The sequence below is a fragment of the Octodon degus genome, unplaced genomic scaffold (genome assembly GCF_000260255.1).
Source record: "Octodon degus isolate 3935 unplaced genomic scaffold, OctDeg1.0 scaffold00050, whole genome shotgun sequence".
Classification (NCBI taxonomy): Eukaryota; Metazoa; Chordata; class Mammalia; order Rodentia; family Octodontidae; genus Octodon; species Octodon degus.
This window is the reverse complement of record NW_004524626.1, coordinates 10,460,631-10,474,731: the sequence shown is the minus strand read 5'-3', so window position 1 is coordinate 10,474,731 and position 14,101 is coordinate 10,460,631. Positions and strand designations below refer to the sequence as shown.

Sequence of the window (14,101 nt, the reverse complement as noted above, 5' to 3'; positions counted from 1 at the left end):
TGTCCCAGAACTGCAAGGAACAGGCGGCAGGGCTCCCTGCACCTAGCAGGCCCGGACGCACCTTTGTTGAGGAGAGAACAGAGTATTTCAGGAGGTGACCAAATCCGGGCAGTGCAGGGTCAGGGTTCTAGAAATCTACCCTGAGATCATTCCTGCCTCTTGTCGTGGTTTCCAGTTAGGGGTGCCAGACAAAACACAGGATTTCTAGTTAAAATTGAGTTTCCAGTAAATCACAAGGTACACTTTGGGTACTTTGAGGGAAATGCTAAGATCTCTAAGTTGGCCTATATGTCCATTGGCAGATGCCTGGATAAAGAAAGCAGTCTCTCACACAAGGGAGTACTACTCTGCCATGAAGAAGGATAAACTTAAGCCATTTGTAGGAAAACGGATGCTCCTTGAGGCCATAATGTTAAGTGGAACAACCCAACACACAAGCTCAAATGCTGCACCGTTGTTTTAAAATGAGAAGCTGAAATGATAAAGAGCAAAATAAAAGATAAGTAATAGCAAATAAGGAGAGAGACCTTTCTCAGAGAGGAAACATCAGGAGCAGAGGGAGGAGAAGCGAAAGGAAGGAAAGGGGGTGAGACAGAGGAATTAAGATGTGTTATGTAATGTGCCGGCTCCATACAAGGAGGTAAGCGCATGCGCTGCAAGTGTGTGCTCGCTCTTCCTTCCTTCCTTCCTTCCTTCCTTCCTTCCTTCCTTCCTTCCTTCCTTCCTTCCTTCCTTCCTTCTTCTCTTTCTTTGCTACAGGGTCTTACTCCACAGCTCGGACTCATAGTGATCCTCCTGCTCAGCCTCCCCAGTGCTGGGATTACAGGCGTGCGCCACCACACCCGATTTCAGCGGTTGGCTTAGCGTGAGGCCAACACGGCGTGTGGTGTTGGGGATCGAACCTGGGTCCTGCCGTTGCCAGGCAGGAGCTTAGACCACCGAGCTATCTCCCCTGCCCCTGTTGTCTTTTGTTTGCTACAGGAGCTTGAACCCAGCAGGGCCTTTGTACTGAGCTATTTCCCCAGCCTCTCCTTTTTCTGCTTTATTTTGAAGCAGGCCCTCACCAAGTGGCCCAGGCTGAACTAGAACTTGCGATCCTCCAGTCCCGAGAGTACCCGGATGCCAGGCCTGCGCTGCCCGCCCAGCTGTGCCTTTTTAGCACTGTCTTTCTCCCGTGTAGCATCAGGAGGTCTTGCCCTCTCTCTGCCCTGGAGCTGGAATGCAGGCCTGGGTGGGTCTGGTTAAGTGGAAATTCCCCCCACAAGTCCGAGCTCCCCCTCCGCTGGCTTATCTTGTCCACTAGGGGAAAATCAGGACTGAGGGAATTCCCGCTTCTCGCCTCCTCCCCCTGCTCCAGTCCTCGGTATCTCTTGTTCCTTCTCCTTTGCTGTCTTCCGAAAGCCATGATGGGATGTGGACCCTTTCTAGCTATGTGGACCCTTTCCAGCACTGTGAACATGACCAGCATCAACCCTCACACTGAATAGTGTCACAAGTTTGCTCCAAGTTTGGGGCCAGCCATGGCTACATAGTGAGTTCAAGGCTAGCCTGGACTACACAGCAAGACCCTGTTTTAACACACACAAGACAAAAACCAAACAAAAGATCAAAAGTGTGGCACTGGTATGCAATGGAGTACTACTCTGCAACAAAGAAGGATAAACTAGAGCCACCCTTGCCGTTGCCTGGGTTTGCATAGAATGTGCAGGTGACTTACCCAAGTGTCCAGAGAGGAAGAGGCCAAGCTTGTAACAAGACAGAAGCCAGGGCTAGAATTACGGCAAACACCAAAGCCTGGAGCTAGGGCCTTGATGAAAGTAGGAAGTGGGTATCTTGGGGCAAGGGATGAAGGAAGAAATAGAGGAAGTCTTGGGGGGTGGCTGGGGGATTCAATTTCAAAAGCTGAACCTCAGTTTTAGTTGTGCAAATAAGCAAATGCTTTTTCCTTCTCCTCCTCCTCCTCCTCTCCCAGGGTGTTGCAATCAGAGCAGGCAGGAGCCAGGTTTGTTCTGGGGCCTCCCTCCTCCCCTGGCAGGGCCAGGAAAACAGTGTGGTTTACAGGAAATCAGTTGCAAATTCCCATTAACCCCTTCAGTGATGGGTCAGCAATCACTGCTCCAGGGATAGGGATCTTGCACCCCACCCTCCACCCTGTTCCCAGTGCCAACCTTCCGCTAAGCATCAAAGAGAAGCCAAAGAAATCAACACCGAGGTTTTTACTTCTGAGGTTGGTAACAACTTGACAACAAAAATCCTAAATTCTGCCGGAGGCCACAGGGGAAAATGACAATAAACCTGCAAGCTGGTGAGCGTGGAAATCACTCGAGAGCCCTTGATTACGATTGATCGCAGCCCGTTTTGCAGGGGGAAACCAAGGCCCAGGGTGGCTATCAGCAGCTCCACTGAAGACCGCAGCTCTTAGGTGTCAGATGAGGGAAACAAGCAGGCTACAGATGGTTCTGGAGGCTGGGGTCCCCCAGGCAGGGTTTGGTTCCCCTGCACCGTGCAGCAGGAGGTGGGTGCAGGCGAGAATGAGGAATACTCTGGGCAGGGGTAGGAATGGTCTCTAAGGGAATTACTCCTCAGGGCAAAACAAGGTGCAGACAGGGAAGCCAGAAAGATCAATATGTGCAGTGTATTAGCACCTGCCAGGAAAACCTGTGCCCAGGCAGCAGGGGGATGGAGAAGGTGACCTCCTCCTCTAGAACCATTTGCACCTGCACATGCACAACTTAAATAGTACAGCTTACAGCGACAGTAGCCCAAGAGGATGTGGATGTAAGACAGGTACACAAACTAGAAGTGAGGTTCTCCTCGTGGATGACTTTTTAACCCAAGCATCCTGACCAGGGTAGGTGAAAGAAGCTTCAGGCTCCCCTTTCCCTGGCAAACAAGGATACCTGGATAGTGAACTCCTATACATACTTGAAAGCCCCCGATGAAATGCCCCTTCCTCCACAAAGTCTTCTCTGATCCCTCCAGATGCAGATTTTGTCTTCTCCACTGCGGTGGACATTTAGGGAGACTGGGAATGCCTGTGCCAGGTTGGCCCGCCCACCTGCTCCTCCTCTCAGCAGGGAGGCCTCTGGAAGTACAGTTCTAGCTCCCAGCATCAGGTGGAGAAAAAATGTGCTTAATAAATTAATGAGACAGGTGCAGTGGCATACACATATAGGCCCAGCTACTCAAGTGGTTGAGTCAGGAAGATTGACTGAGCCCAGGAGTTTGGGGCCAACCTGGGCAGCAGAGCAAGACCACCTGCTCCTAAAAGTTAAAAACATAAAATAAAATAAAAAATCAAACAGCTGTAACCCAGTTCCAGGTGTTAGAAAGAGGCTGAGGCAGAAAGCTCATGAGATCCATCCCAGGCTGGGCAACTTGGTGACTTAGCAAGACACTGTCACAAAATTTAATTTTTTAACAAATGGAAGGGAGTGAGGCTGGCGACGTAGCTCAGTGCTTAGGCCCTGGCTTCAACCTTAAGGACTGCCAAAATAAATAAATTTCAATACATGGCCCCAAGGGGGTCTCTGGCAAAGAAAGCTCTCTGTACTACAGGGCTCCTCCAGGATGCAGGGGAGCTGCCCTCTCACCAGCCAGCCCTGACCCTGAGGAGCCGGGTGGGAGGCAGGCACCCTGAACTGGGGGGGCGGGGGGAATGCGCCCTGGGCTGCTCGCCTCGCAGCAAAGTGTTGGCTGCAGGGCTTGAAAACTTAGGAAACAGTATTGAGAAATCTGGGGCAGACCCAGAGAGGGAGGAGGCTGCGGGGAGAAGGGAGGGCTGGGGGGGGGGTGCGTACAGAGCCGGATAAAAGGCAGCCAGCTTTAGCAGCCCCGGTATACTCTTCCTGTCTTCTCCTTCCTCCATCCACTCTCCTGCACCATGGGACCTGCCTCAGGTCCCAGCCTGGTGCTGCTGCTGCTGCTGGCCAGCCTCCCCCTGGCTCTGGGGGACCCCATGTGAGTAGTCAGCTTCTGTGGGGGGAGCAGGCACTTGTTGACACAGGTCCTTGTGGCATTCAGGGGCCACCTGGATGAGCAGGGCCATTGGGCTGGATGTTAATGAAATCTGGGCTGCTGTGGCTTGGGCTGCTGATGAGCTGTGTGCTGGTGGAACCCCGGTGTTGTGGGATTGGGGTTCCCATGATTGTGGAATGAGGGTCTGCAGATTTATTGTGAGATTGTGTGGTTGGGATAATTTGGATGCTTAGATTTGCAAGATTTGGGAGTTTGCAGTTTGGAGGCTCATGGATTTCAGTATCCATCCAGCAAGGGATTAAAGTATCTAGGGGAGGTGGACATGGACATTTTGGGTCCCTGTGGGGTCAGGGACGTGTGGATTTGGGTTGTCCTTATAAGACTGGAGCATTAGAGGGTTAGCTTTGGGGATGGTCTACCATTTGCCCTAGGATTTGGAGTTTTAAAGTTCATGTGTATATGAAGATTGGGTGTGTGTAGTTTGGGATGTCTGAAGGTTAGGGAGTGTTTAAATATGTGCTGGTGTGGTGCTATACCCCCAGGATCCCAGCACTCGGGAGGCTGAGGCAGGAGGATCACTCAGGAGGATCACTGTGAGTTTGAGGCCAATCAGGGTTTATAAGTGAGTTCAAGACTAGCCTGTACTACATGGTGAAACCCTGCCTCAGGCTGGGGAGATGGCTCAGTGGAATAAGTGCTTCCCTGGCAAGTGCAAAGGCCTGAGTTCAATCCCCAGTTCCACAAAAAAAAAAAAAAAAAAAAAAAAAAAGAAAAAGAAAAAGAAAAAAGAAAGAGAGAAAGAAACCCTGCCTCAAAAACCAAAACTAAACGATGCAATGGTTTAGGATTTGGGGTTTGGACTATGGTGAGCTTGGAGAAATTGATGTGTGTGTGTGTGTGTGTGTGTGTGTGTGTGTTTTGTTTGTTTGTTTGCCGAACCGAGGATTGAACTCAGGCCTTTGCACTTGCCAGGGCAGCGCTTATTCCATTGAGCTATCTCCCCGACTTGATGGTTTGGTGGTTTTGAGGTGAGGGGGTTGGTGGAATCTACAGGTCTTCACAGGACAGGTGTGCTGGCTGGGGCGGGGCTGTTGTGGTGGCTGTTGTCCTGCCTTCGGGACATGGCGGTGGCCATGGCCAGATAGGAGGGAAAATCTAGGCATTGGCCTGGCAAGTGCCCTAGGCTGTTACTGGATGCCCTCCAAGCACAGGACTGGGCAAAGTCCTGGGGACACAGGCGTAGGCAGGGGCAGGCGCTGACTGGAGGACGCCGAGTCTCTGTCACTGGGCTGACCTCCGTGCCCCGCCCCCCACCCCGCCCCTCTCTGATAGGTACTCTATCATCACCCCCAACATCCTGCGGCTGGAGAACAAGGAGACCATAGTGCTGGAGGCGCATGACGCGCAAGGCGACATCCCTGTCACAGTCTCTATCCACGACTTCCCGGCCAAGAAGAATGTGCTGTCCAGTGAGAAGACCGTGCTGACCAGCGCCACGGGATATTTGGGCACTGTCTCCATCAAGGTGGGCACAGACCTGCAGCTCTTTGCACCTTGCCCCTGTGAGTCCTCCTCACCCTTCCCACCAACCCTCTTGTTCATTGAAGTCTCCAGAAGCTTCCCAACTTCTCTGCACTGAGTGCCTGCACCCTGCTAAAATCCTTTCGGAAGTTTGCCTCTTCTAAGACCCTTCCCCTTAGAGTTCTCTCTTCTAAGCTCCTCCCCCAGAGTCTCCACCCCTTCTAAGCTCTACCCCCTCCAAGTCTCCAGCCCTTCTAAGCTCTACCCCTGACTCTCCATCCCTTATAAGTCCCACCCCTCTCCCATTACCTACTTCTTCCGAGCCCCTCCTCTTCCTAAGGTGCCACCCTTTTTCAAGCCCGCCCCTCTCAGCCTCTATCCTGCCAGAAAACCCTTCCCTTTGGAGCGGCCTCCTGCTCTCAGCTCCTCTCAGTTCAGAGCCCACTTTCTCTGTGGCCCTCTGACCCCTCTTCCTCCTCCTGGGGTGCCCTGTCCTCCCCCAACACGTGTGGCCCTTGAGCAGACCCCTGACCACGACTCCCTGGCCCCTGTGTAGATCCCGGCCAGCAAGGAGTTTAAATGGGACAAAGCACGCCAGTTAGTGATCGTGCAGGCGTCCTTTGGGGGCACGCAGCTGGAGAAGGTGGTGCTGGTCAGCCTGCAGAGCGGGTACCTTTTCATCCAGACGGACAAGACCATCTACACTCCAGGCTCCACGGGTAAGGCCGGGCTGGCTGGGGGCCGGGCTGGCTGAGACCCCGCAGCGTGGGGGCTGGGGTTCACCCAGTCTTCTGGCCACTGCCACCCCTTTGCAGTCTTCTATAGGATCTTCACCGTGGACAACGACCTGCTGCCCGTGGGCCGGATCATCATTGTCACCATCGAGGTACCAGCCTTGCCGAGCCTGGAAGCTTGAGGGCAGAGCGTGGGGACAGACGGAGAGGCAGGGCAAGAGGCCTGGAGGAGGCCCCCAAGGACGGAGATATCCACACATAAACGCAGAAAGAACCCAGTGGGGGGTGGACAGAGACTAGAGGAGAGCACGGATTCTGCTTTCAGATTGATCCTTGTGTCGTTTCATCTCCCTGAGCCTCATTTTCCCCGGGTGAAGTTCGGGCTACTGTTAGATAAAAATAATTCTGTATAGTGTCTCCCGAGCTCGCTAGAGGGCGCCAGTGAGCACCTTCGTGGGGAGGAAATCCTGCTTCCCTCTTCTCAGAAAGCACTTCACAACCTGTTTGCTGGATCTCCTGGCTTCCCCTCTGCCCTTTCTCCTCCTTACTCACTTTCTCCAGCCCTTCAGGCCTCTTGCACGCCTGTCAGCCCAGAACTCTGGGAGACTGAGGCAGGAGGGCCACATTCTCCACAGAACTCCTTAAATTCCAACAGAAAACCAGAGTTTCATGAACTCACCTGTGTTCTGTGAAGCAGGACCTTGCTGTTCTGGAAGGTCAAAAGTCAAATGTTGGGGGCCGGGGAGATGGCTCAGTGGAATAAGCGCTTCCCTGGCAAGCGCAAGGGCCTGAGTTCAATTCCCAGTTACACACACACACACACACACACACACACACACACAAAGTCAAATGTCGGCCACTGTGTGGCTTTGCTTTAATCAAATGCTCAGGGTCCTGCGGAAAGTGGGTAGTAAATGCTACTAGCTAGTAGCATACAGAGAGACCCTGGATACCGATGGGTCGTATGAACCAAGTCCCAAGCCAGTGAGGTAGGAGCCCTTAGTGTCCTCTTGTCTAGCCATGAACATGGAGCACGGAGAGGTTAAGTAACTTGGCCGAGGTCACATCACCTGTGAGAGGCACACTGTAGATCTGAACCTAGGCTGCCTGACTCGAGTCCCCATTCTTCATGGCGGCCCCTGTAGACACAATGCCAGGAAACGGGGGAGGGGCAATAAGGAACCTGAGGAGAGCAGGAGGCTATGCCTGGTGTCCAGAGGGCCGCCTCATCCACATCCCTCTGTCTCCACACAGACTCCTGAAGGCATCGCCATCAAGCGGGACACCCTGTCCTCCAACAACCAGCATGGCATCTTGCCCTTGTCTTGGAACATCCCGGAGCTGGTCAAGTAGGTCTGGCTGTCCAGAGGGGCCCAGGCTCTCCCATCCCAAGTAGGGGTGTGCATGGGGCCCCAAGGCCTGGCCACACATTCGCCCCTCTCCCCCAGCATGGGGCAGTGGAAGATCCGGGCCTTCTACGAGCACTCACCCAAGCAGGTCTTCTCCTCAGAGTTCGAGGTGAAGGAGTATGGTAAGCACAGGGCCAGGGTGCGGGGCCTCTGCTGCCAGCCCTGTGACACTGCTTACTGACATGGCCTCTCCCCCAGTGCTGCCCAGCTTCGAGGTTGTAGTGGAACCTACAGAGAAATTCTACTACATTGACAATCCGGACGGCCTGGAGGTCAACATCATAGCCAGGTGAGGGCCAGGTGAGGATGAATAAGGGCCAGATGAAGGCCAGGTAAGGCCAGGTGAGGGCCAGGTAAAGGCCAGGTGAGGCCAGGTGAGGGCCAGGTAAAGGCCAGGTGAGGGCCAGGTGAAGGCCAGGTGAGGGCCAGGTGAAGGCCAGGTGAGGGCCAGGTAAGAACTAGGTGAGGCCAGGTGATGAGTGGGGGTGGCCAGGGATGGAGCTAGGGCCTCTGGGTCCTGGCCACGGTGGGTGGCAGGTGGGAAGGACTTTCTTCCAGGAGTGGGAACCCTGAAGCCCCTGTGTCCCACAGGTTCTTATATGGGAAGAATGTGGACGGAACAGCCTTTGTCATCTTTGGGGTCCAGGATGGTGACCAGAGGATCTCCCTGGCGCAGTCCCTCACCCGAGTTGTGGTAACTGACAGAGCCCCTGCCCCCCACCCCCCACCCCCCGCACACAGCCCTGTCTGAGCTACATCTTCTCCCCAGATTGAGGATGGCAATGGGGAGGCAGTGCTGAGCAGGCAGGTGCTGCTGGACGGGGTGCAGCCCTCCAACGCCGAAGCCCTGGTGGGGAAGTCCCTGTATGTGTCTGTCACTGTCATCCTACAGTCAGGTGAGGCCTGGCCTGGCCTGCAGGTGGGTTGGGGAAGGAAGGAGGCCTGGTCCCCAGTCTCTCACAGTCCCTCCCCTCAGGCAGCGACATGGTGGAGGCAGAGCGCAGCGGGATCCCCATTGTGACCTCCCCCTACAAGATCCACTTCACCAAGACACCCAAGTACTTCAAACCAGCCATGCCCTTTGATGTCATGGTGAGGCTCACGGGATGGGAGGTCCTACAGTACCCCAGCTGAGTCTCTGAGTTGGCCTCACTCTCCTGCCCCTCCCTGACATGAACAGGTGTTAGTGACGAACCCAGACGGCTCTCCAGCTCCCCATGTCCCTGTGGTGACCCAGGACTCCAAAGTGCAGTCTCTCACCCAAGCCGATGGTGTGGCCAAGCTGAGCGTCAACACGCCCAACAGCAAAGGGCCCCTGAGCATCACGGTGCGTGTGTTCAGCCCTGGTGCCTGCCACCAAGGCGCAGTGCAGTGGGGTGCTGACATTTGGGCTAAAGTGTCCTGCTATCCGCATGCGGGTCCTGTTGCAAGGCTGTGCTGTGTGGGTCCCTGTCTCCTGAGAGGACCCGTGCATAGACACACAGGGCTCTTCCACTTCTACACCTGGGGCTGTGCACCTGCACGTCTGAGCACACCCTCCTGCTACTCACTGTGAGTCAAGGCCTTCAAAGGGGCATCCTGAGGTTGCAGATGGCTCCATTGTTTCTAGGGGGGCCTGCATCCCTTGGCTCATGGTCCCTTCTCCACTTCAGAGCCAGCAGTGCATCATCTGCAGATCCATCTCCCTCTCTCTCTCCTCCTCCTGCATCTTGTCTTTTTTCTCCCCCGCTTCTCCTTTTCTTCCTTCTCCTCTTCACCCCCTTCCTCTTGTCCTCTCCCTCCCTTTGATGTTCCCCATCCTTTTCCCCTCCCTTCTTTATTAAAAAAATTTAATTTATTTGGTATAGGGCCTTGCTGTGCAGCTTGGACTCATAGAGATCCTCCTGTCTCAGCCTCCTGGTACTGGGATTCTAGGCATGCGCCACTGGTCTTGGTGGCTGACTTGGTGCAGGGCTGGCAAGGCACACAGTACTGGGGATCAAAGCCTGGTCCTTGTGCTTGCCAGGCAGGCACTTAGACCACCAACCTATCTCCCCAGCCCTTTCCCTCCCTTCATGCTCTTATGCTGACATTTAGACCCACCCAGATAATCCAGGATGACCTCTGCATCACACGATCATTAATTTAATCCCACAGGCAAAGTCCTTTTTCACACATTCCCAGGGCTCAGTGCTCAGCACGGGCATCTTTGGGGCACCAGCACGCATCCTTTCTTCCATGCTCAGGTTCGTACAAAGAAGGAGGGCATCCCGGACGCCCGGCAGGCCACCAACACCATGCAGGCCTTGCCCTACACCACCATGCACAACTCCAACAACTACCTGCATCTCTCCATGCCACGCTCCGAGCTCAAGCCTGGCGATGCAGTCAATGTCAACTTCCATCTGCGTGCTGACCCCAGCCAGGAAGCTAAGATCCGCTACTACACCTACCTGGTCGGTGGCTACCCCAGCCCCTCCCCCGCCTCTCCACCACCCCTGGGATCCCCGCCCAACCCCGGCTCTCCCCCTCCCCAACCCCCGCCATCCTTCTCCTCCTCACTGTGATCCTTCTGCCAACCTGTCTCCCAGATCATGAACAAGGGCAAGCTGTTGAGGGCAGGCCGCCAGGCTCGAGAGCCCGGCCAAGCCCTGGTGGTGCTGCCTCTGGCCATCACTAAGGAGCTGATCCCTTCCTTCCGCCTGGTGGCTTACTACACGCTCATCGGTGCCAGTGGCCAGCGGGAGGTGGTGGCTGACTCTGTGTGGGTGGACGTCAAGGACTCCTGCGTGGGCACGGTAAGTTCCCTGCACCTCAGAACCCTTTCTTCTCTCCCTTCGTGGCACTTGGGCCTCCTCTGTCCTTGGTGACCCTGCGGGCTGACTTCTCCGTGCCTGTCCGGCCTCCCTGCAGCTGGTCGTCAAAGGTGGCTCCGGGAAAGATGGAAAGGACAAGCAGCAGAACCATTTACCCCGGCAGCAGATGACGCTCAGGATAGAGGGCAACCAGGGGGCCCGAGTGGGTCTGGTGGCCGTGGACAAGGGTGTGTTTGTGCTGAACAAGAACAAACTGACTCAGAGTAAGGTACGCAGCTGTACGGCTAAGGTTGGGTAAGAGGGCTGCAGGGTGGAGGGGTGGGGCTAGAGGAGCAGCCATGGGTTGGGAGGGCAATGGGATGGCTGCCTAGAACCAGAGGAGGACAGAGGAAGAGGTGGGAAATGTGGATGCTTCCGGTTGGCTGGGTGCAGTCAGCAGTGTAGCTAGAGGTGGGAATGGGGCTAGAGACAGAGCTGAGGATGAGGTTGCAAATGGTGAGGGATTGGATATAGGGCTCCGGCAGAAGTGTCTGTAGGAATGGAGGTGAAGTAGGCCGCAGTGGGCTCAGTTATAGGGTGCGGGGTGAGATGGAGTTGGTTGTGAGGTTGGGGCAGGAGTGGGCAGAGGCTGGCTCAGCTGAGGATGGGCTGGGCAGGCACAGGCTGGGGGCTGCAGCGGGATTGGGGTCGGGATCGGGATGGTACCCACGCAGGTCCTGTCCGTCCTGCGGCTCCCCATCCCCACTCTCTGCCCGCCCGCAGATTTGGAACGTGGTGGAGAAGGCGGACATCGGCTGCACACCGGGCAGCGGGCAGGACTACGCGGGCGTCTTCACAGACGCGGGGCTGTCCTTCAAGACCAGCAAAGGCCTGCAGACTGCCCAGCGGGAAGGTGAGGGGCGGACGGTGGGGTGCCGGGAGCTCTGGAGTGGGCGGCACCGTTGGAGCCCCCTGCGCCCACCCGCGCGGCTCCCGTGGCTCCCGCACAGTCGCGGTGCGCGCTATACCCACGGAGTTCTGCTCCTTCCCCTCAGATCCCGAGTGCCCCAAGCCCGCAGTGCGCCGCCGCCGCTCAGTGCAGCTCATGGAGAGGAGGATGGACAAAGGTGGGCCCCTCCGCGCTGCAGCCGCATGCACTTGGCCCCGGCCGGCCCCCGCCTGACCCCCAGGAGCCCGACGGGGCGCTGACCCGCGTCCCTTCCTGCTGCGGGCAGGCCGGCTCTGATGCGGGCTCTGGTCCCACAGCGGGTCAGTACAAGAGCAAGGAGCTGCGCAAGTGCTGCGAGGACGGCATGCGCGAAAACCCCATGCAGTTTTCCTGCCAGCGCCGCGCTCGCTACGTGACCCTGGGCAAGGCGTGCGTCAAGGCCTTCCTGGACTGCTGCACCTACATCACCCGCCTGCGCCAGGAGCACCAGCGAGACCAAAGCCTGGGCCTGGCCCGGAGTGAGTCCTGGGGACCCGGCGGGGCGGGGCTGTCGGCGGGGCGTGTCCATGTGAGGGGGCGGAGCTTCCCGGAGCGGGACCATTAAGGGACAAGGCTGGCCTGCGAGGGGGCGGGGCTGGTGCGGAGGCGGGGCTGTGTAAGGGGGCGGAACTGCCCAGAGCCTCACCATTTAGAACAAGGCTGGCCCGCGAGGAGGCGGATCGGCCGGGGGAGTGGGAGGTCAGCCTGATGGATGTGGATCTTCCCAGCCTCGTGTAGTTTCCTTAGGCATTTGGGGTTCAGACAAAGAATAGCTTCAGTATTACTACCCAGAGACACTTGCGCAGATTACCCCAGAACACGTGTGTTTAGGCATCCGTGCAGTTCCATCCACTTGCTTGTAACAGAGATTCAGAGTCAAACCAAAGTTTGCACACCGCATTTGAGGAGAGCTAGAAAGGACTGAACCTTAGTCTGGTCCAAGTTTATTTAGCCTCTGACGGCTGTTTATTTTTTACTTATAACTATTATTATTATTATTATTAGAAACAGGGTCTCACTATGTAGTTCAGGCTGGCCTTCAGCTTGTGATCGTTCTTGCCTCAGCCTCTGGAGTGTTGAGATGACAGGCGTGTGCCACCATGCCCAGCAGGGCCCAATTTACTTGTTTGCTGGCTTTTGTGGTGCTGGGCTACATCCCTAGTCCTTTTTGTAAATTTTGCTTAGAGGCAAAGTCTTTGGTAAATTTCTCAGGCTGGGCTTGAGTTTGTGATTCATCTACCTCAGTCTTCAGAGTAGTTGGGATTACAGGTGGGCACCATCATGCCATTCTGGTTTTCAGTTATTTAAATTTTACCTTTTCTTTTTTGGATAGACTTTCTCTGTGCTGTCCAGGTTGATCACTGCATCCAGTTTCAAGTTGGTTTTTAAAGTCCACTACATCTTCAGAGGTCTCCACCAAGTCGAGAGACACTTTCAGCCCCCTGGTGGTGTCCAGGATCATTAGATAAAGCAAGCATGGATTCCTTCATCTTTGCAGAAGCCCATGTGAATGCTTTCATCTCTAAGAACCCCAGCTTAGATTATAATCATCTCTACTGTAACACATTTGTAGCATAGAATATTTAATATTATTACAAAAGAAGGAGTCCTGAAATGCAAGCGTGCCTGGGACTCATGAAAAACCGTCTCACAGCCCCGATCATCTTCCCCAGCTGAGAATTCCTCCTGGGTAGCTGGGGAACCCGGTCTTTCCTGAATTCAGATCTATCTTCTTTCAGGTGACTTGGAGGAGGATATTGTGCCGGAGGAAGATATCATCTCCAGAAGTGAGTTTCCGGAGAGCTGGCTGTGGACTATCGAAGAGCTGAAGGAGCCAGAGAGAAACGGGTAGAGCTGGGGTACCCTCCACCCTGCACCCTGCTCTGGGCCACCTGTCACTACCACTTCATTTGCATGTGCCCGGCCCTTCCTGACTTCAGCAATCACGCCGGAGCTCACGGCCCAGCCTGGGAGTCAGGAGCTGGGCTAGGGCATGCGCACACCCCAGACTTCTCGCTGCCGAATGCCTAATGCTCCCTCCTCTGCTCCATGCAGAATCTCCACGAAGACCATGAGTATCTTTCTCAAAGACAGCATCACTACGTGGGAGATCCTGGCCGTGAGCTTGTCAGATAAGAAAGGTGAGAGAAGACACCAACTTCCCGGCACTTCCTTGCCCACCCAAACTCAGCAGGCCGCTGTTTTGTGGGACCTTCTGCTTGGGCCCTGGTTACTGAAGAGGCAGTGGACACTGGACTCTGAGGGGAGACTCCAAAGTTGGCACTATAAATATAAATATAAATCCTCTCCCAAGATCAGGTTTCCCCTTTAGAGGTGTCCATTTTTTACAGTCACCAAATTTACACTGATGCATTATTACTGTAGTAGTATTACCTGTAGTTAGGTAGGCAGCGGCTTCTCCTCCTCCTCCTTCTCCTCCTCCTCCTCCTCCCCCTCCTCCTCCTTCTCTTTCTCCTTTTTCATCTTCATCCTATTCCTTTATCTTTCTCTTCCTCTTCCTCTTTTTCCTCCTCCTCCCCCTCCTTCTTCTCTCCTCCTCTTCTCCTTCTCATTCTCCTTCTTCTTCCTCTTCCTCTTTTTCTTCTTCCTCTTCTCCTTCCTCCTCCTCTTCCTCCTCCTCCTCCTCTTCTTATCCTCCTCCTTCTCCTTCTCCTCCTCCTTCTCTTTCTCCTTCTC

The 14,101-nt window shown here is 55.1% G+C and overlaps 1 protein-coding gene across 2 annotated transcripts in view; it reads left to right on the top strand.

The window, feature by feature from the left end:
• The first annotated feature begins 3,832 nt into the window (after positions 1-3,832).
• Positions 3,833-14,101, top strand: part of C3 (complement C3) — a 27,288-nt gene continuing 17,019 nt past the window's right edge. Inside the window, exons 1-19 of one of the 2 annotated variants that reach the window (XM_023717033.1) lie at positions 3,833-3,960; positions 5,311-5,503; positions 6,056-6,218; positions 6,315-6,385; positions 7,488-7,582; positions 7,682-7,764; positions 7,841-7,931; positions 8,234-8,336; positions 8,412-8,538; positions 8,619-8,734; positions 8,823-8,969; positions 9,868-10,077; positions 10,213-10,419; positions 10,535-10,705; positions 11,200-11,329; positions 11,472-11,543; positions 11,683-11,883; positions 13,144-13,252; positions 13,460-13,545. In XM_023717033.1, coding sequence (XP_023572801.1) covers positions 3,884-3,960; positions 5,311-5,503; positions 6,056-6,218; positions 6,315-6,385; positions 7,488-7,582; positions 7,682-7,764; positions 7,841-7,931; positions 8,234-8,336; positions 8,412-8,538; positions 8,619-8,734; positions 8,823-8,969; positions 9,868-10,077; positions 10,213-10,419; positions 10,535-10,705; positions 11,200-11,329; positions 11,472-11,543; positions 11,683-11,883; positions 13,144-13,252; positions 13,460-13,545 — 2,452 coding nt within the window. In that variant the 5' untranslated portion in view covers positions 3,833-3,883. The remainder of the gene's footprint in view (positions 3,961-5,310; positions 5,504-6,055; positions 6,219-6,314; positions 6,386-7,487; positions 7,583-7,681; positions 7,765-7,840; positions 7,932-8,233; positions 8,337-8,411; positions 8,539-8,618; positions 8,735-8,822; positions 8,970-9,867; positions 10,078-10,212; positions 10,420-10,534; positions 10,706-11,199; positions 11,330-11,471; positions 11,544-11,682; positions 11,884-13,143; positions 13,253-13,459; positions 13,546-14,101) is intronic. The other variant, XM_004632799.2, reaches the window with a different exon arrangement.